Source organism: Triplophysa rosa, linkage group LG25, assembly GCF_024868665.1.
Source record: "Triplophysa rosa linkage group LG25, Trosa_1v2, whole genome shotgun sequence".
NCBI classification, from domain to species: Eukaryota; Metazoa; Chordata; class Actinopteri; order Cypriniformes; family Nemacheilidae; genus Triplophysa; species Triplophysa rosa.
The window spans coordinates 7,851,363-7,869,061 of NC_079914.1; the positions used below are offsets into that span (position 1 = coordinate 7,851,363).

General features: G+C 40.2%; 1 protein-coding gene across 1 annotated transcript; it reads left to right on the forward strand.

Annotated features, from left to right (window-relative positions):
• The first annotated feature begins 503 nt into the window (after positions 1 to 503).
• On the forward strand, positions 504 to 17,623 carry aspm (assembly factor for spindle microtubules). Its single transcript, XM_057326296.1, has 30 exons — positions 504 to 833; positions 1,145 to 1,288; positions 1,935 to 3,351; positions 3,443 to 3,511; positions 3,854 to 3,955; positions 4,039 to 4,185; positions 4,392 to 4,628; positions 4,853 to 4,920; positions 5,005 to 5,146; positions 5,482 to 5,612; positions 5,766 to 5,941; positions 6,032 to 6,177; positions 6,290 to 6,375; positions 6,592 to 6,804; positions 6,886 to 7,087; positions 7,299 to 7,441; positions 7,557 to 7,685; positions 7,763 to 7,957; positions 8,453 to 13,024; positions 13,132 to 13,281; positions 13,393 to 13,559; positions 13,637 to 13,796; positions 14,529 to 14,738; positions 15,040 to 15,189; positions 15,327 to 15,518; positions 15,710 to 15,902; positions 15,985 to 16,139; positions 16,344 to 16,520; positions 16,727 to 16,899; positions 17,246 to 17,623. Exons 1-30 carry the CDS (start codon positions 543 to 545, stop codon positions 17,346 to 17,348), a joined length of 10,440 nt encoding a protein of 3,479 aa, XP_057182279.1. The 5' UTR covers positions 504 to 542; the 3' UTR covers positions 17,349 to 17,623.
• Positions 17,624 to 17,699: the final 76 nt, after the last annotated feature.

The window sequence follows — 17,699 nt, forward strand, 5'->3', positions numbered from 1 at the left end:
AAAGAAACTCCCCTTAAAGCAAACGTAAACATCAATTTTATTTTCTTATTTGCAGGTTAAAAAAAGAAAGAATGCCTCATTGTAATAAGACATACGTAAAATAAAATGTAAATAAATCACTTTGCAACTTGGTAATGCTGCAGTTACCTTGCTAAGTTAATTCATTTTCATAATGTACAAATATTAGTTTCTGAACAGTCTCTAGACAGCATGCATGCATCACAAAAGACTCGAATCAATAATACACACGTCAGTAGTTCAAACAACAAACCAAAAACATGCAAGTTCCAACATACGCATGAAACAACTTCCTGTTTTGTGGGCGCGTCTACGGATTTTTAAAGCAAATGTGAATGTCTGATTGGTCCGAATTCGGCCCGCGTCTCAGCGATTGGACAACTGTATCAGGATCGACCGTTTGATTGGCTGCCTGCTGCGTCCTCAAATTCAAAATGTGTCCGCTGTGTTTAAACGGTATTTCATCGCATCTCTCAGCGTCGTTGACGCATGGGTTTGCTTAACTTGAACGTGTATGCGTGAAAATGTCGCTTAAAACCGCGAAAGCAGAGTGTTTGGATTTCAGTCCAACGTTTGATTCTCAAAGAAGTCGTGATAAAAGCGGAAAGGAAAACAATAATTCAATTCCTGTACTGAGTTTGGTTCAGTTTTCGAGGTCTCCGTTCGTGTCATTTGGGACGATCAAGTTAGGATCATCTAAATCTCAGCTGTTACGAATTGTAAATCCTACTGAAGATGTACCGACGACAGTCGTAGTGGATAAAATATCAGCAACTAAAGGCTTTTCGGTTGATCGGACATCTTTTACAATACAGGTACGAGTAAACATAACAGTTAATGCTTTGTGCTAATAACTAGTGAGCCTACCTAGACAGTAATGAGTATCAACGACTAACTATAAAGCATTGGGAGCTCCTAAAAAGCACATTAATTTCTAAGCAAAATAACATTACTATAGGTCATTTTATTAGTGCATACATCATGAATGGGTTGTTACTCAGTGCTTACATGCAAAATGCATAAAGATGGTGTTTAATATCTGTAACCATTGAATGCTATGTGCAATACTGCCTTTGTGTTTTGTATAAAGTTTATTTTGCAGCTGACAGTGCATTCTGTTTTTTAGCCTGAAGATAGCATTATCTTAAATGTCACATGGACACCAGTGGAAGAAGGTGGAGTTCGAGAGCTCCTCTGCTTTGTTGCAAATGGCATTGTCAAACACCAGGCCATACTGCTTGGAAAAGCAGAGACAACAAAAAAGAAAAAGGTATTATATAATGTGTTATTACAGTCTTGAACAACACTCAGAGATCACAAAAGGCCTGGTAAAATGGAAATCAATCATAAGTTATGGAAACTTCTTGTGAGTATAGATGATCATGCGCTACAATCTCTATAAAATGATTTAGGAAAAACACTTTATTCATTGCTCATGAACGACATTAACAGTCCTGTTTTTTTAGTATATTTAATGTTCACATTTAGGGTCGCACATGTTTCCCCCCACATTTTAGAATAATAAACTCAAAATCATAAATAAAGCAAAACTATGGAATGGCACAAATGTCACTTAGTGAATTCTGTTGTGCTAAAAGATGAACCTTGAAAATGAAACTTTATTATTTATTCATTATTTAATTGAACAGCAATGTAGTTCCTATTTGTGCTGTGTTCTTATTCAATTATGATTTTCTTTATTTGTTTATTCATTTTTAATCCATAAACTAATTCATTATTGAAGTCTTGCATTTAAATGTTAACACAATTACGCACATTTATGCATGCACCTCAGATTGCAAGACTTTAGGATCATGAGAAACGTTTGAGTCAAGTGACCTAAACTTGTGACCAAGATGATAAATACATATGCATGTTGTACTCTACACTAACAAACAATATCATTCATTTTTTAGAGAACATTATGGGATTCCATTAAATCCAAGAGGGGGGTCCCAGCACCCTCAATCGAAAAGAAATTGGCTTCAGTGTCGATAAAAGCAGCAAATAAGACCTTTCACGTGTCTCGGCAGTCACAATACAACAAGGAAAGAACATCAAACCCTCTGTCGCCATTAAACCAGGAGAGGTTTGTCAATGGCTCTAGTGTTGTGAGAGGAAACGCGCAATCCTCCCCTCCATGCATATCAAAGCCAGCTTTTGTAACGGAGGTGTTTGATGATGTCCACTTGCAAAAGAACTCGCCGGTCGTGGTTTTAATACCAGCAGACAGATTCGTCTATACACCTGATAAAAAGGATGCGGCCTGTTTACGTAAAGCAGAGTGCAAAGAAGTCATGAGGGTTTTGGATAAAACGCTGTCTCCTGTTAGCACCCCAGAGAGGTTTAGAAATCCACTGTTGTCGTGCTTTCAAAGTCCACTTCCTGTGATTGGAAAACTGGATGAAGGTCAAGAACAAGAGAAGCCATCGTTGTCTGTAAAACATGCTTTGGATGTTATAGGATCTGATCTATCGTGTGCCGTGAGTCCTCCAAACGCATGCTCGAGCTTTGATTTTTCAGACTCGCTTGAGTCTGAAAAGCAAGATCGTGATGGGACGTTCATAGCAACTGTGGACATTTCCCCACCACCTGAAGCTCCCCACTCAAGGCTGACCTACTGTGTGAAACCCAACAATACCATAGGTGTTGAATCAAATCACGATGAGGTCCTACTCAAGATGTTTCCATTTAGCACGGACACGGTGACCAAGTTGAATAAAGTGGATGACACCCTGAATCCTGATGTTTTAGGGTCCAAGGTTCCTGTTAATTCTACCACGGTGACCAAAAGCAAGGCTGAGTCCTCGGTTGAGAGTCCAGGCATGCGTAAGAAGACTTCCAGGCGCAGGCTTCTTGAAAGGACCCTGGAGCTTTCCGAGCCTAGTAATGCAGAATCAAACACAAGTTCTCCTGAGAGCATCTCGACTCTACCCATCATTAGTTCTGATTCAAGTCCAGATGTGATATCAGAGAAGACGACTGCATGTTTGTCTCTTCCATCTGAACGACCTTTGTTTTGCATTTCCCCTATACGTTCTGAAGTTTTGCCATCCGTGAGTAGTAGTCCGTCAACTAGTCTGGATAAAGTTCCTAATGGAGAGCCATCACATATTTTTCCAAATCTGTTTCCTGTGCAGTCCAGGACATCTGTGCAAAGTAAAAAGAGAAAAAGTGATGAATTTTTGAGAGATCACCTGGAAGATGTGTCGAACTTAAACGCAAAAAATTGCCGTGCCCCAATGCGGGTACAAGGGGCTAATAAACTGAGCCAAGAGAAAACGTTTATTCTGAAGTCCACATCTGGACAATCGCAACAGAGAAAACTGGCAGGTAACTAAAGTGAAATGCATCTTTTCAGACATTTGGGTGTTATGTAGATTGAGAATTATGTTTATAATAATCTCTTATTTTATTTTTAAAGCTACACCAAGCTCAAGAAACTTCACAAGACCTCAGCCAAAGAAATCCATTACGAAATCAACTCTAAATTGTAAGAAAATATAATGTTTGTATCAATTTGTATTATTTTGCCTCTGCATCGCCATCTCTGGTTAAAACACTAAATTGCGGGACACTACAAATCAAATAACACGAAACTGACATCTCAATTTATAAATCATAATCTTACTGTTGTTAATCGACTGTTTCAAACACTGATTTTTGTAGATTTTAAACCAAAAAACAAGTTACAGCTTGCTAATTGTAAAAAAACCTCATCAGTATGCAAACGAATCAAAATGTGTTTATTCACAATCACAAGACGTTTCAAAATTGTCATATAGCATGTTATTGGTACTAATAATTGTACTAATATGTATTTTTGTTGATGTAGGTGGCCAGTCGGTGAAGTCTCTTAGCACTTCAACTCGAAAGTCTGCAAAAATTGTTGCTGTGGCACAAGCCAAACTGACCTTTATGAAGCCAACACAGACAGGTATATTTTTACACTTTTATTGCATGTTTCAGTATTAAATGTATTTTAAGAGGCTTTTTACACATGTTATACCATGCCGACAGTCATTCCAAGGCACCCGCTACCCTTTGCTGCAAAGAACATGTTTTATGATGAACGATGGATAGAAAAACAGGAGAGAGGCTTCACCTGGTGGATGAATTATGTTCTCACTCCTGACGATTTCAAAGTTGCTACGGAAGTTACCAAAGGTGAGTGGTGTACATCCAAACTGAAATAAAAACCACAGTGTTTACACCTTTTGGTAACATTTTAAAGTTGCTTAAATGTATTCCAGCTATTTATTGAATTACAAGCTTTTGCTTTCAGTTTGGGTTTATATTGTGTTTTAAATAGTCTTGGAAGATCATATTAAGAACCAAAAATGTTTCATTTTTTTCTTGTTTGTATTCCACAGTGAATGCCTTGTCTTTAACGTTGGGTAATGAGAAATTCAACATACCCAAAGCACCAACAAAGGAGGAGATGTCTTTTAGAACCTACACAGCCCGTCAACGGCTGAACCGCCTTCGGCGAGCGGCGTGCAAACTTTTCACATCTGATGCCATGGTTAAGGCCATCCAGAGACTGGAACTAGAAGTGGAAGCAAAGAGACTCCTTGTGCGAAAGGACAGACATCTCTGGAAAGACATCGGTATGTGAACTTCGATTTCAGTCACTGAGGGACATGACTTTTCTCTAAAGACAAATACAGTGTGCCTTTGAACAACAATTTGTTGGTTTGAGAATCAAGATTTGAGTTTTTTTTTACCAGAATGCTAAGATTTAACATGTCCCGCAGAGGTCACTCCCAGTTTGTGACAAACACGCATATCTTTTGGACTGTCTTAATTTTTCATCGGTTATGTCACTTCTCAGGTGAGCGTCAGAAAGTTCTTAACTGGCTTCTGTCGTACAATCCACTTTGGCTACGAATTGGATTTGAGGTATTTTATCTATTCATTTTTTACCAACGTGGTGATTTTTATGTTTGATTTGACGTGTGACGTCCAAACCATATCTCATCGCAGACAATCTATGGAGAGCTGATACCACTGGAAAGCAACAGTGATGTTGTGGGTCTGGCCATGTTTATTCTTGGACGTCTGCTGTGGAACCCCGACATAGCCGCTGAGTACAGACATGCTAAAGTTCCCCATTTGTACAGAGATGGTAAGATCAAAGCTTTAGTTCTACGGCCTGGTCAGGTCAGTTTTTACTTGGCCTGCCAATAATTTCTTGGCCCCATCACATTTTTTTTATATTTTTAAAAATATTTACATTTATGCATGTGTCAGACGGTTTTTCTTAAGTGACTCACAGTGCATTCAGTTATGTGTAGAATCCATACAATCTATTTTTTTGTTAGTATGTGTTTCATAGAGATCAAACCCATGACCTTTGTGTTGCCAAAACAATATTTTATAAGCCTGTTTTTTTATATAAATTATTAGCATTGGGTATACTGTTTGAGTTGAACTAAATGCGTTTCTCCTTTACCTTAACAGGCCACGAGGAGGCGCTCTCTCGCTTCTCACTGAAGAAATTAATTCTGCTGGTCTGCTTTCTGGATAAAGCCAAAGAGTCTAGGCTGATTGATCATGATCCCTGTTTGTTCTGCATGGATGCTGAATTTAAGGTTTTTAGATTGAAGTTTTCTTTTGTTTTTATATCTGATAATTTGGGGGGGGGATTATGTGTTTATAAGAAACACTGCAATATTCCATAAAAATATTAAGGTTGCACAACTTCAACCATTTGTAATAACTTATTATTGTTTATATTCCTATAGTCGAGTAAAGATCTGCTCCTTGCGTTCGCACGAGACTTTCTCAGCGGGGAAGGGATTTTGTCCCGTCACCTCAGTCACTTGGGCTTAGCAGTGTCCCACGTTCAGACTCCTCTGGACGAGTTCAACTTTGCCGTGAAGAATCTCGCTGTTGACCTGAGATGTGGCATTCGTTTGGTGTATGTCTGGTTTAGATATTCATTTTACCACATACGTCATTCATTATCTGACAAATACTTGACTTAATTGTCTTATTTTTTTATTCATAGGCGTGTTATGGAGCTTTTTACTGTTGACTGGACTTTGTCTAGAAAGCTCCGGATACCTGCCATCAGCCGACTGCAGAAAGTGCACAATGTCGACATTGCACTACAGGTGCTGAAAGACAAAGGTGTTGACCTTCGAGACGAACACGGTGAGGCATCCGCATTTCATGTGCCATCTTTGCTTCTGGATGGCAGGATATACTGGACTTCCTCTGTAATGATCTATATTTTGATCTGAAAGGAATACTTTTCATTTTGTAGGTGCGACCATTGACTCAAGAGATGTTGTGGATGGACACCGAGAGAAGACCCTTAACCTCCTGTGGAAAATCATATTTGTCTTTCAGGTACTAACCAAAGCTGTCTATACAGTATCAAATAACCACTGTTCAAATCATTTCTATTACATTTACATATTTGGCAGAAGCTTTTATCTAAAACTATACATAAACTATACTATACTATTTATCAGTCCAGTTTCAAAGAAAAACACAACCTAGTAATCAAAAGTCATGTGTAAAACAGTTCTTCTTGTAAGTTTTGATCTAATTCTGTCTTTATAGGTTGAAGTGATGCTTGATGAGAACCAGCTTAAAGAAGAAATCAGTTTCCTCAGGAAAACCTGGAGAACCAAACAGAAATTGGCCTCATTGATCGCTAACAAAGGAGCTGTTGTGACAAAAATGAAGACGAGACAAGCGTTTGAACATCCCAGTCAGAAAGTAACACTGCTGCTCGACTGGGTCAACGCTGTGTGTGAGTTCTACAGTTTAAAGGTGAGTCAAATTAAAGGAACGGTACACCCCAAAATATAAATTCCTGCTAAAACATTTGTCCAATTTGCATTGTTTTTGCAGGCTGAAAACTTCACCGTGTCATTCTCAGATGGCCGTGTCCTTTGCTATCTTATCCATCATTACCACCCCGGCCATCTCCCGGCAGAAAACATTCAACACAAAACTACACAGACCATAGAATGTGGTCACCGCGGAAAAGTGGAGCTCAATAACTCCACGAGCGATTCAGACTGCTCCTTTGATACCTTCCCTTCAATGCAAGGTGGTTTTCATCTGATAATTCTTGTTATATCCAACCATTTTTGAGCATTTTAAAGAAAAGTTCTCCCAAAAAAATAAGTTGTCATTTGCTCATCATACATACTTTCTTGTCTCTTGTCAACCATTCCATCTAAAATGTATTTTTTTTGGTGAATTATTTCTTTAATGGTTTGATAATTTGTCTTAACTATCTATTATACCTGAAACCTCAGATTCTCCATCGCTGGACTTCAAAGAGCTACTTGAGAATGAGAGAAGTAACTTTCAGTTGGTGAACACAGCCGTGTCTTATCTTGGAGGAGTTCCTGCCATGATAAATCCACAGGACATGTCCAACACGATCCCAAATGAAAAGGTAAAACTATTTTGATTCCTTTTTATGTGTTGGGTTAGCAACAACATTATCTTAAATAACTGTTGAAGCCCTAAATGTCAAATCAATTATATAATTTTTACGCGTTTTCATCCAGGTGGTCACATGTTACCTCTCCTTTCTTTGTGCTCGTCTCTTGGATCTCCGCAACGAAACGAGAGCGGCACGGGTCATCCAAAATGCATGGAGAAGATTCAAGCTACAGAAGGACATTGATCTTAATAGGGTAAGAGTACTGTTCTTTAACGTTACCTTGATGAGAATTTTGTTGGATTATATCTTACATCGGATTTGCCTGTACAGAAAAAGAACCTGGCTGCCGCTAAAATCCAGGCCCTCGTTCGGAGGTTTATTCTGAAGAGGCGGCTGATCCGACAGAATAAGGCAGCCATTGTGATCCAGACATCCTGGAGGGGACACGCTGCTTGTGAAACATTGAGAATGCTTAAACAAGAAAAACAGTTTGCTCATCAAAATGCAGCCGCAACTGTAATTCAGGTATGTTCAGAATTTGTCATGAAATGTCAGAGTCAGATATGCTCAAACGTCTTACAAATAATTTGAAAAATGCAAAAAGTAATGGTCTTTAAAAAGAAAGCTTGATTTTCTTTAAGGCAGTGGTTCTCAAACTTTTTTGTTGTAAGGCTCCCTTTGTGTAGAATGCCCCCCAAATGAAGATTTATAATCTTAAACTTAGAATTTTAATTAAACCAATAACATATTCATCAGTTTATACAATGCAGAAAAATCAGTTCTTTTGGTTACTGGGCTTATTTTACTGATGTTTGATGCATAAAATCGGATACATTTTCATAAAATGCCACAAAATCTGTGACCCCCTGGATCCATCTAGGGGCCCGCCAGGGGGACCCAGCCCCCAGTTTAAGAACCACTGCGTTAAGGGATTTAAATAGCTTTTTATATTTTCTTTTTTATTCATTTTAAAGTAGAGTATTATCTCTGGAAAAACTCATTTTTCTTGGCATTCCACAGAAAACTTACAAAGCTTGGAGGGTTCGAGCTCTCCTCAGGAAAAATAATGCTGCCTTTCTAATCCAAGCAGCTTTCCAGAAATGGCATGTAAAAAAAGTTACAGAAAGAAACAATGCCGCCATACGGATTCAGTCGTGGTACAGAATGCAGCGTTGTAAGAAACAATACATGGAGATAAAAATGAAAGCAATCTGTTTTCAAGCAAGGTTGAGAGGTCACCATCAAAGACTCAAGTTTCAGACATTAAAGAAGAGACATAATGCTTCAGTCATCATTCAAAGTGCGTTCCGAGCTTATCTTGTCAGGCGACAGATATCTAAGATGGAACAAAATGCAGTTTTGATTCAGAGGTGTTTCAGAGCTTGCGTCCTAAGAAAAGAAGAGCGCAAGAGGTACTTGAAGATTAAATCTGCCATTATTACTCTGCAAGCAGCTTTCTGTGGATGGAAGGTCCGTCGAGAACTGGCTCAACGCCGCCAAGCAGCGGTTCAGATTCAAACTGCTTTCAGAAGGTTTTCGGCTCGGAAGAGCTTTAGGTGTTTGAAAAGATCAGTCATTATTCTTCAGCAGAGATACAGAGCTAAAGTTGTTGGAAACAAGTTAAGACTGGAATACGATGCTCTTAAAGTTGCTTCAGTGACCATTCAGGCAGCCTGGCGAGGAAGAACTGTGAGAAGGAAGATACGTCATCTACACAGGTGTGCTGAAATCATTCAGTCACACTATCGTCGATATGTGGTGCAGACACAGTTGATGAAATTGAAACAGGCTGCTGTTGTCATTCAAAGACAATGTAGAGCTTTCAGAGAAGGAAAGAAAGCATACGGTGAATACATCGAAATGAAAAGAGCAGCCATCATGCTTCAGAGTGCTTATCGTGGCAGAAAAGCAAGAAAAGAGATTCAGCAGCAAACCCGAGCAGCCATTTTGATTCAGTCAAGTGTGAGGGGTTACATTTGCCGTCGTGCTTTTTTAGCTCAAAAATTTTCTGCCGTTGTCATTCAGCAACGCTATCGGGCTTTTGCACTCGGACAGTCTCAAAGAGTCTGTTACTTGCAGCTGAGGCAGTCAACTATAACGCTACAGGCTATATATCGTGGCTCCAAAATCAGACGACAACTAAGACGAGAGCAGCAAGCTGCAACTATTATCCAAGCTCAGTTCCGAATGCATAAAGTATGGATTTCTTTTCTTGCCGCAAAGTATGCAGCTATCATCATACAGCAGCGATACAGAGCCTACAAAACTGGCAAATCTGTGCAAGACTCTTACTCGCAGATGAAAAATGCTACTGTAGTCATTCAGTCAGTGTTCAGAGGAATGAAAGTTCGCAATCGCTTGCGAAAATCTCACCAAGCTGCAACAGTTATTCAAGTGCATTTCCGTGGCCATTTGCAACGCAAAAAGTTCCAGAAACAACAGTGGGCCGCATCAGTACTACGGGAGCGATACAGAGCTAAAGTTCTTGGAAACAAGTTAAGACTGGAATACGATGCTCTTAAAGTTGCTTCAGTGACCATTCAGGCAGCCTGGCGAGGAAGAACTGTGAGAAGGAAGATACGTCATCTACACAGGTGTGCTGAAATCATTCAGTCACACTATCGTCGATATGTGGTGCAGACACAATTTATGAAATTGAAACAGGCTGCTGTTGTCATTCAAAGACAATGTAGAGCTTTCAGAGAAGGAAAGAAAGCATACGGCGAATACATTGAAATGAAAAGAGCTGCCATCGTGCTTCAGAGTGCTTATCGTGGCAGAAAAGCAAGAAAAGAGATTCAGCGACAAACCCGAGCAGCCATTTTGATTCAGTCAAGTGTGAGGGGTTACATTTACCGTCGCGCATTTTTAGCTCAAAAAATCTCTGCCGTTGTCATTCAGCAACGCTATCGGGCTTTTGCACTCGGACAGTCTCAAAGAGTCTGTTACTTGCAGCTGAGGCAGTCAACTATAACGCTACAGGCTATATATCGTGGCTCCAAAATCAGACGACAACTAAGACGAGAGCAGCAAGCTGCAACTATTATCCAAGCTCAGTTCCGAATGCATAAAGTACGGATTTCTTTTCTTGCCGCAAAGTATGCAGCTATCATTATACAGCAGCGATACAGAGCCTACAAAACTGGCAAATCTGTGCAAGACTCTTACTCGCAGATGAAAAATGCTACTGTAGTCATTCAGTCAGCGTTCAGAGGATTGAAAGTTCGCAATCACTTGCGAAAATCTCACCAAGCAGCGACAGTTATTCAAGTGCATTTCCTTGGCCATTTGCAACGCAAAAAGTACCAGAAACAACAGTGGGCCGCATTAGTACTACGGGAGCGATTCAGGGCAACCGTAGCAAGAAATGCTGCAGTGAAGAGATACGCAGCCATGAAAAGAGCTGCTCTATGTATCCAGTCAGCATTCCGTGGAATGAAGGTCAGAAAGCAGATTGCAGAATGCCACAAATCTGCCATAATAGTCCAGAAGACATACAAAGCGTACAAGCAACGCCGTGACTATGTTTCCCTCAGAAATGCAACCCTGCGTATTCAGCAACAGTACAGTGCGATTTTAAGTGCAAGGCAACAACGTAACAGGTATTGCTCATTGCGAACAGCTGCCATCACTTTGCAGTCTGTGTACCGGGGAATGAGAATAAGAAAAGAGATACGCAAAAGACACGAATCAGCCACAGTGATTCAGGCGTGGTTAAGAATGTACAGAACCAGAGTGACGTTCCAAGCCATGAGACTGGCTGCGTTGGTCATACAGAGACAATACAGATGTCATCTACTAAGAAGAGAGGCACGTGATCATTTTTTGAGGCTGCGGCGTAGTACAACGACAATTCAGGCGATTTACAGAGGGAATCGAACACGGTGCAATATTGCTACAATGCATCATTCCGCCACAATCATTCAAAGAAGGTTCCTTGCTTACAAAACAAGGAAGTGCTTTTTGTCCATCCGAGCTGCTGTAGTAGTCTGTCAGCGATACTATCGGTCTGCTTTGGCTGCAAGGAGCGATCGGAGAGATTACCTTGCTAAATGTCAGGCTGTTGTTAAAATCCAAGCGGGTTTCAGAGGAATGCAGGTCCGCCGACAAATCCACAGAGAGCATGCAGCCGCAATGCTCATTCAGTCCCACGTAAGGAAGCGTATTGTCAAGTTGCGCTTCCAGAGACTTCAATGGGCAGTCGATACTGTTCAGCGACGTTTCAGAGCTATTAAAATGGTGTGGCGTGAGATGGCATTGCTGAAGGAAAAGAAGAACGCAGCTTTGATTCTGCAAGCTGCGTATCGTGGCATGAAGTCCAGACAGACTTTGAAGCGAATGCATGAGGCTGCCACCGTCATTCAAACAGCTTTCAGGGCTTGCAGCGCTCGCAAGCGGTACTTTGCCATGAAATACGCCGCCATTGCCATTCAACAAAGGTACCGTGCCGGAAACGCTGCCAAGACGCAGAGAAAGCATTTTCTTGAAATGCGCCAAGGTGCCATTGCTCTTCAAGCATGCTTTAGAGGCCGCAAAGTTAGGAGGACGCTTCTGTTTCAGCATCAGGCTGCTGTTTTGATTCAGTCGTACTTTAGAAGACACAAAGAGATGGTAAAGTTCCAAGCCATGAGGTTGTCTGCTAACATTATCCAAAGCCATTACAGGTCACACATTCGAACCAAAGCGGATCGTGAGAGGTTTCTACGTTTGAGAAAGTCTGCAGTAGTCATTCAGGCAGCTTTTAGAGGACACTCTGTCAGGAGATGGTTAGCAGACATGCAAAGGGCTTCTATCATTTTACAGGCTGCCTTTCGAATGCACCAGCAAAGATCTGCATTTAGGAGACAGATTTGGGCAGCAAGAGTTCTCCAGCGGAGATTCAGAGCTTTGAAGCTCAGAGATGAGCAAATCCAGAGATACCTGCAGGTTAGGATTGCCACCATATGCCTGCAGAAGTCCTTTAGAGCCATGAAGGAGAGACAACTGGTAAGGCGGACAAATGCTGCAAGAGCCATCCAGTCCTACCTGAGGATGTCTCTCCAACGAAAACGATTTTTAAAAGAGAAAGCTGCAGCAATCGTGATTCAGTCTGCATACAAAGGCTATCGCACTAGAGTTCGGCACACTAAGATTCAAGAAAGCACAGTGTTCATTCAAAAGTGGTATAGATCTTGTAAACTGGTCAACAAGGAGCGGAATGGTTTCTTGGTTGTTAGACTAGCTACGCTAACGTTGCAATCTGCCCTGCGTGGAATGCTTGCGAGGAGGCTCGCAAGAAGAATAAAGGCTGCTATCAAGATCCAGTCTGTGTTGCTTATGCATGTATACCGTAGGCGCTATGTGAGTCTCCGCTCAAGTGTGGTAAAGATGCAAGCTCATTACAGAATGCTGGTGGCCCAACGAAGATATCGCAGGTTGCAGGCCGCAGCGGTTACTCTCCAAAACTGTTACAGGGCTCAGAGGGCAAAAACGGAACAGAGATGTAGTTACCTCAGGACCCTTCATAGCATAAAAATCCTTCAGGCCAGAATACGTGGGCTCATCGAGTACAGAAGATTTCACAGAAAGAGGACAAGCGCCATTACGATTCAGGTAGTTGCTATGCGCTTCTTTGCAATTCTGAAAATCCACTAGTGGTGACCACTAGCATCTTGAGATGTTTCTGGAAGGGCCAACTTTGTTTCTTATTTCTTAAACAGGCACATTACAGAGGAATGTTAGAGAGACGCAAGTCTCAGCGACTCAAGCAATCCGTATGTGTTATACAGAAACATTACAGAGCCTTCAGACTCTGCCAGAAAGAGCGTGCACGCTTCCATCAGCTACGACGGTCTGCTGTTGTGATACAAGTAAGGCCAAATGTGTCTGTTCAGGTGTCAACCATTTTAACCAGTAGTTTGTTTAGGTGTCTGTTAAGTGTACTTGACTTGAGCATTTGTTTTGTCTTCACTTAACCTTAGAGAGCATTTCAGGATTATCAAACAAGACAACATGCTGTCAAAAAACAAGCTGCCTGTAAAATTCAGGCCTGGTACCGTGGAGGCCTTGCTAGGCGAAACTACATCCTAAAACGGGCCGCCATTACAACCATCCAACGGTGTATTCAAGCAAGACGCCAACTTTCAAGGTAACTCATATTTAGTTTTTAGGTGTATGTGTGCCATTGATGGTAGTCCTAGTATGACCATTTTATCTCCCCTTAAGATTCCAGGCGATCCAGCGCAGTGTCCGAATCATTCAGCAAAGATTTAGGGAAACTGTGAAAGCCAGGAAACAGCGATCTGACTTCCTGAAGTTTAGAAAGTCTGTTATATGTATCCAGGCTTTATGGAGGGGAGTGCATGTGAGAAAGTCCATTCAAATGGTAAGTTTTCTCTTTGAGGAATTAACTGTGTTTTTACAATTAAATTGGACGTACAAAAGAAATATGCTTTGTATAAATTCCAGTAAAGCAAATGGCTTGTGCAATTTTGAAGTTGCTCTGTAAATACACAAAGTCTAAAGTGTTTTGGGTCACATTCTGGTTTGACCTCATTGTCGGTTAATCTTTCAATGTCGGGAAAACAGTTTTCAAAGTCCATTAGTTCACACAGGGGTTGTTGTCCTGATTAAAAACTTCTATTGATTATACTGTGTAGTTTGTTGCCAAGTATTTGTTTTCCCTCTGATACTCAGTCCTTGACTATATGTTAAGACATGGGTAAACTGCTCCATTTTTTTTAATTATTTACTGTAAATTCACCTAAAAAAGAAAGCTTTTCGATGTGAAAGTAAAATCAAATAAAGTCAAAAGTTACTTGAACTTAAAATGTATTCAACTGTTTTAAAATATGAGGTTGCATTTTGTGTAACTTATAAAACAAAGCAGAAATTATTATTTTGATGAGTTAAAGTAATTTTTTTTTTTTTAGAGTTTTAGAGGATCTAATTTTATTTTATTTTTATTTATTTTTTTTGAGTTTTGCAAGTTTATTTTTCTATGTGCCTCAAAACAGACAGAAATGTGGAAACCTCAGAACAGTATCTGTATACTTTTTCAACTTCATATTTTACATATTCTTATATCACTAAAATTTGTCTTCTAAATCTGTCACAGCAAATAAAGGCTGCGGTAAAGATACAATCAGCTTTCAGAGGCTTTACCCAAAGACGGGAGTTTAAACGGCAGAGAGCCGCCGCCGCAATTCTGCAGCGACGTTTCCGTGCCTTGCAGTTAGCCAGAGCTGAACGAGAAAATCTCAGGAGGCAACATGATGCAGCTGTCTGTCTTCAGGCCGCGTGTCGTGGTTGGCTCGGAAGACGACAGGCAAGTTGACGTTTACGAATACCCATTTATGTTATTACTGTAAAAGAGCATGAGTATTTTACTAATCAAAGTTAATGAGTACTCAATTCTGTGATTAACAGGTTGTCTAGTTAAATCTTTATTTGCTCATAGTGAAGCTGGCAAAAAAGTTTTTATTTGGTTATTATTTGGAGTACTTGCTAATGTGATAATTTGACATGGACAATGAACATTGACTTGTTTCTATAGTACAGTCATTTACGATGATGAATATGCTAAAAAGTTGCAGAACATTTACTTTATCTACCAATTTGATTTACAGTTAAAAGAAATAGCATGCGCTGCGAGGCGTCACCGCTTCACAGCTGCAGTGTTCCATCATCTCTGTGCAATAAGGATTCAGAGAGCTGTCCGTGCACACTGGGCTCTTATATCAGCCAAGAGGCAGATGTCTGTGGTCCTTTACATCCAGGTACACCTGACTGCCTCACGTGCATTATAAGACAGACTTTGGTTTATTTTACAATGAAACCTTAGAATAAAGACAGAAGACAAATATTTGAATTGTGTGCTGGGTTTATTTATCATCTGCATATCTCTCCTGTCCAGCAATGTTTTAGGGCAAAGCTCCAAAGAAGGAAGTATCTCAACGATAGACAAGACATTATTAAGACACAGAGAGCAGTTAGAACTTGGTTAAATCGTCGAAACAAAGCAGCCACCACAATCCAACACGCAGTCAAACAGTTCCTTCTGAGCCGTCGCAAGGAAAGGCTGCAGCGTGGAATAATAAAAGCACAGGTATGGTGTTTTACAACAACAACTTGTATTTCATTTTTATACTAAAATACTGTAAATTTTAAGTGTTTATATCTGCTAAAAATTCAAGTTTGTTACATTTTTACAGGTACAGTATATAGCAATGTGAAGTAAAACCCGTTTCAAGGTATGAAAGGTTTGAGTCTGAGACTTTTTGAATCTTTTTTTATTAGGCACTCTGGAGGGGTCATTGTTCAAGAAAGCTTCACGACACACACAAAGTCATCCCCATCAGGCGACGTTTCAGAGAAGTAAATCGAAACATAAAGGAAGAGGACAAGCTGTGTAACAAGACCACGACAGCGCTGAGCTACCTGCTTGGATATCAAAACTATGCGTACATTCTCGCCGCCTTAAAACATTTGGGTAAGACAGTTTTCTCGCGGCCAAGAGGTCAAAGATGTCATAACGTGATACCTGATGTGTTTTTTTTTTGTCATGGTTAAAGAAACGGCCACCAGACTTTCTCCAGAGTGCTGCGAACGGCTTGTAGAAAGCGGAGCGACGCGCACCATCTTTATTTTGATGAGGAGCTGTAACAGAAGCGTGCCTTCGATGGAGATCATCACCTTATCCATACAAGTCCTTCTCAACTTATCCAAAGTATGTTGTCTTTCATGGCTGTCATTTGACTAGCATAAGATGCAAATCCAAAAACAGGATTTAAAATATTTCGAAACCAGATTTGCGCAAATCAGTATTTGCTGAGATCAATCCTCAAATCCTCTTTCAGCGCTACAATTTTGAGTACCAAGTTAAAATAGTGACTCTTTAACAACGTCTGTTCTTTTGTTTTTGTTCTTGCAGTACCACCGAACCATTGATGCAGTTTACGATGTGGAGAACTCTGTAGAAACGCTGCTGGATCTCCTGCAGATCTACCGTGAGAAGGCTGGAGACAAGGTGGCAGATAAAGGTGGAAGCATCTTTACCAAGGCCTGTTTTCTTCTGGTTCTCTTGGTCCAGGATGAAAGGAGAGCAATGGTGGGTCATTTCTTAAAGGACTTTCCCAGCTTTTGTAGAAGTTAAGCTCTACTGAATCTGCGGCATAATGTCGATTATCAAAGCAATAATTTTGAATCGCTTTTGAACTTTGCTTACGTTGAAATTATTTTCTGTGGTAGTCAGTAGTTACATTAGTTATAGGCTTCATAGCGTTAATGTCATTGTCTTGATGTTCTGGTGTGTAGGAGGTGCGGAAGCTTCCCAAGGCTTCAGATCGCATTCGCAGCATCTGTCGTCTCACGCTTCGAAAATGCAAGATGGATACTGAGAGAACCAAGGTCAAACAGAAAATGAACGCCTCGCTTAACGGAAGTTTCCTTCTCCAAGCTACTCCTCGGAAATCAAAACCAGTTGCCAAGTATGTATCTGCATATTTGCCCTGAAGAAAATAAGTTTTATAATTGCATTTCTATAGATGCTTATGTCTGTGATTTTTGTTTTCGTCATTGTCCTTTCGAAACCTCGGATGTCCATATTTGCTGTTTTTCAGCACTGACAAGTATTAATCATTTAAAAAGTACAAAGTCGACAAGCACTTTTTAATTCTTTTATTGGTTAGATACTTGCAAAACCCAGTGACAAACATAAAGGGTGATTATGATTTATGGACAAAATATAAAGATACAAGGTTTCAGAAGGACAGCAGCGGTTTGTTGGTTTGTGTTGCACAAATGTTTGTTCTCACCAACTTTGATATCTTTCAGGTTTGTGCCAGACTGGGTCTTGCGGCGTGACAAAATGAAGGACATTGTGGACCCTCTGCGTGCTATTCAGATGCTGGCAAACGCTCTGGCTCTAGTGCCTTGAAAATATTTGCAAAGTTGTGTGTTGACAGTGTAAACTGAGTCTTTCACCACATTGACCTTGTACATATTTTGTAATGTGTATATATTTTTAATACCTTGTACCTCTCAAATGCTTCTTGTGGATATTTGTTTTATTAATGCATATATACAGTATGTATAGTCTCTGTTGAGACTTTATATTATATTTGCTTTGAATGCTGTAAATAGGTGGTGCAGTTTGGGATTGGTTTAATTTTTGTATGCGCTGTAATTGAACATTAAAATAGTGCCGCAACTTTTCACAGCTGTCCTTGTACCAGTTTGTCTGAACGTTTGAACATTTTCAATGGCGAACAAGAAATGTTCGATTACA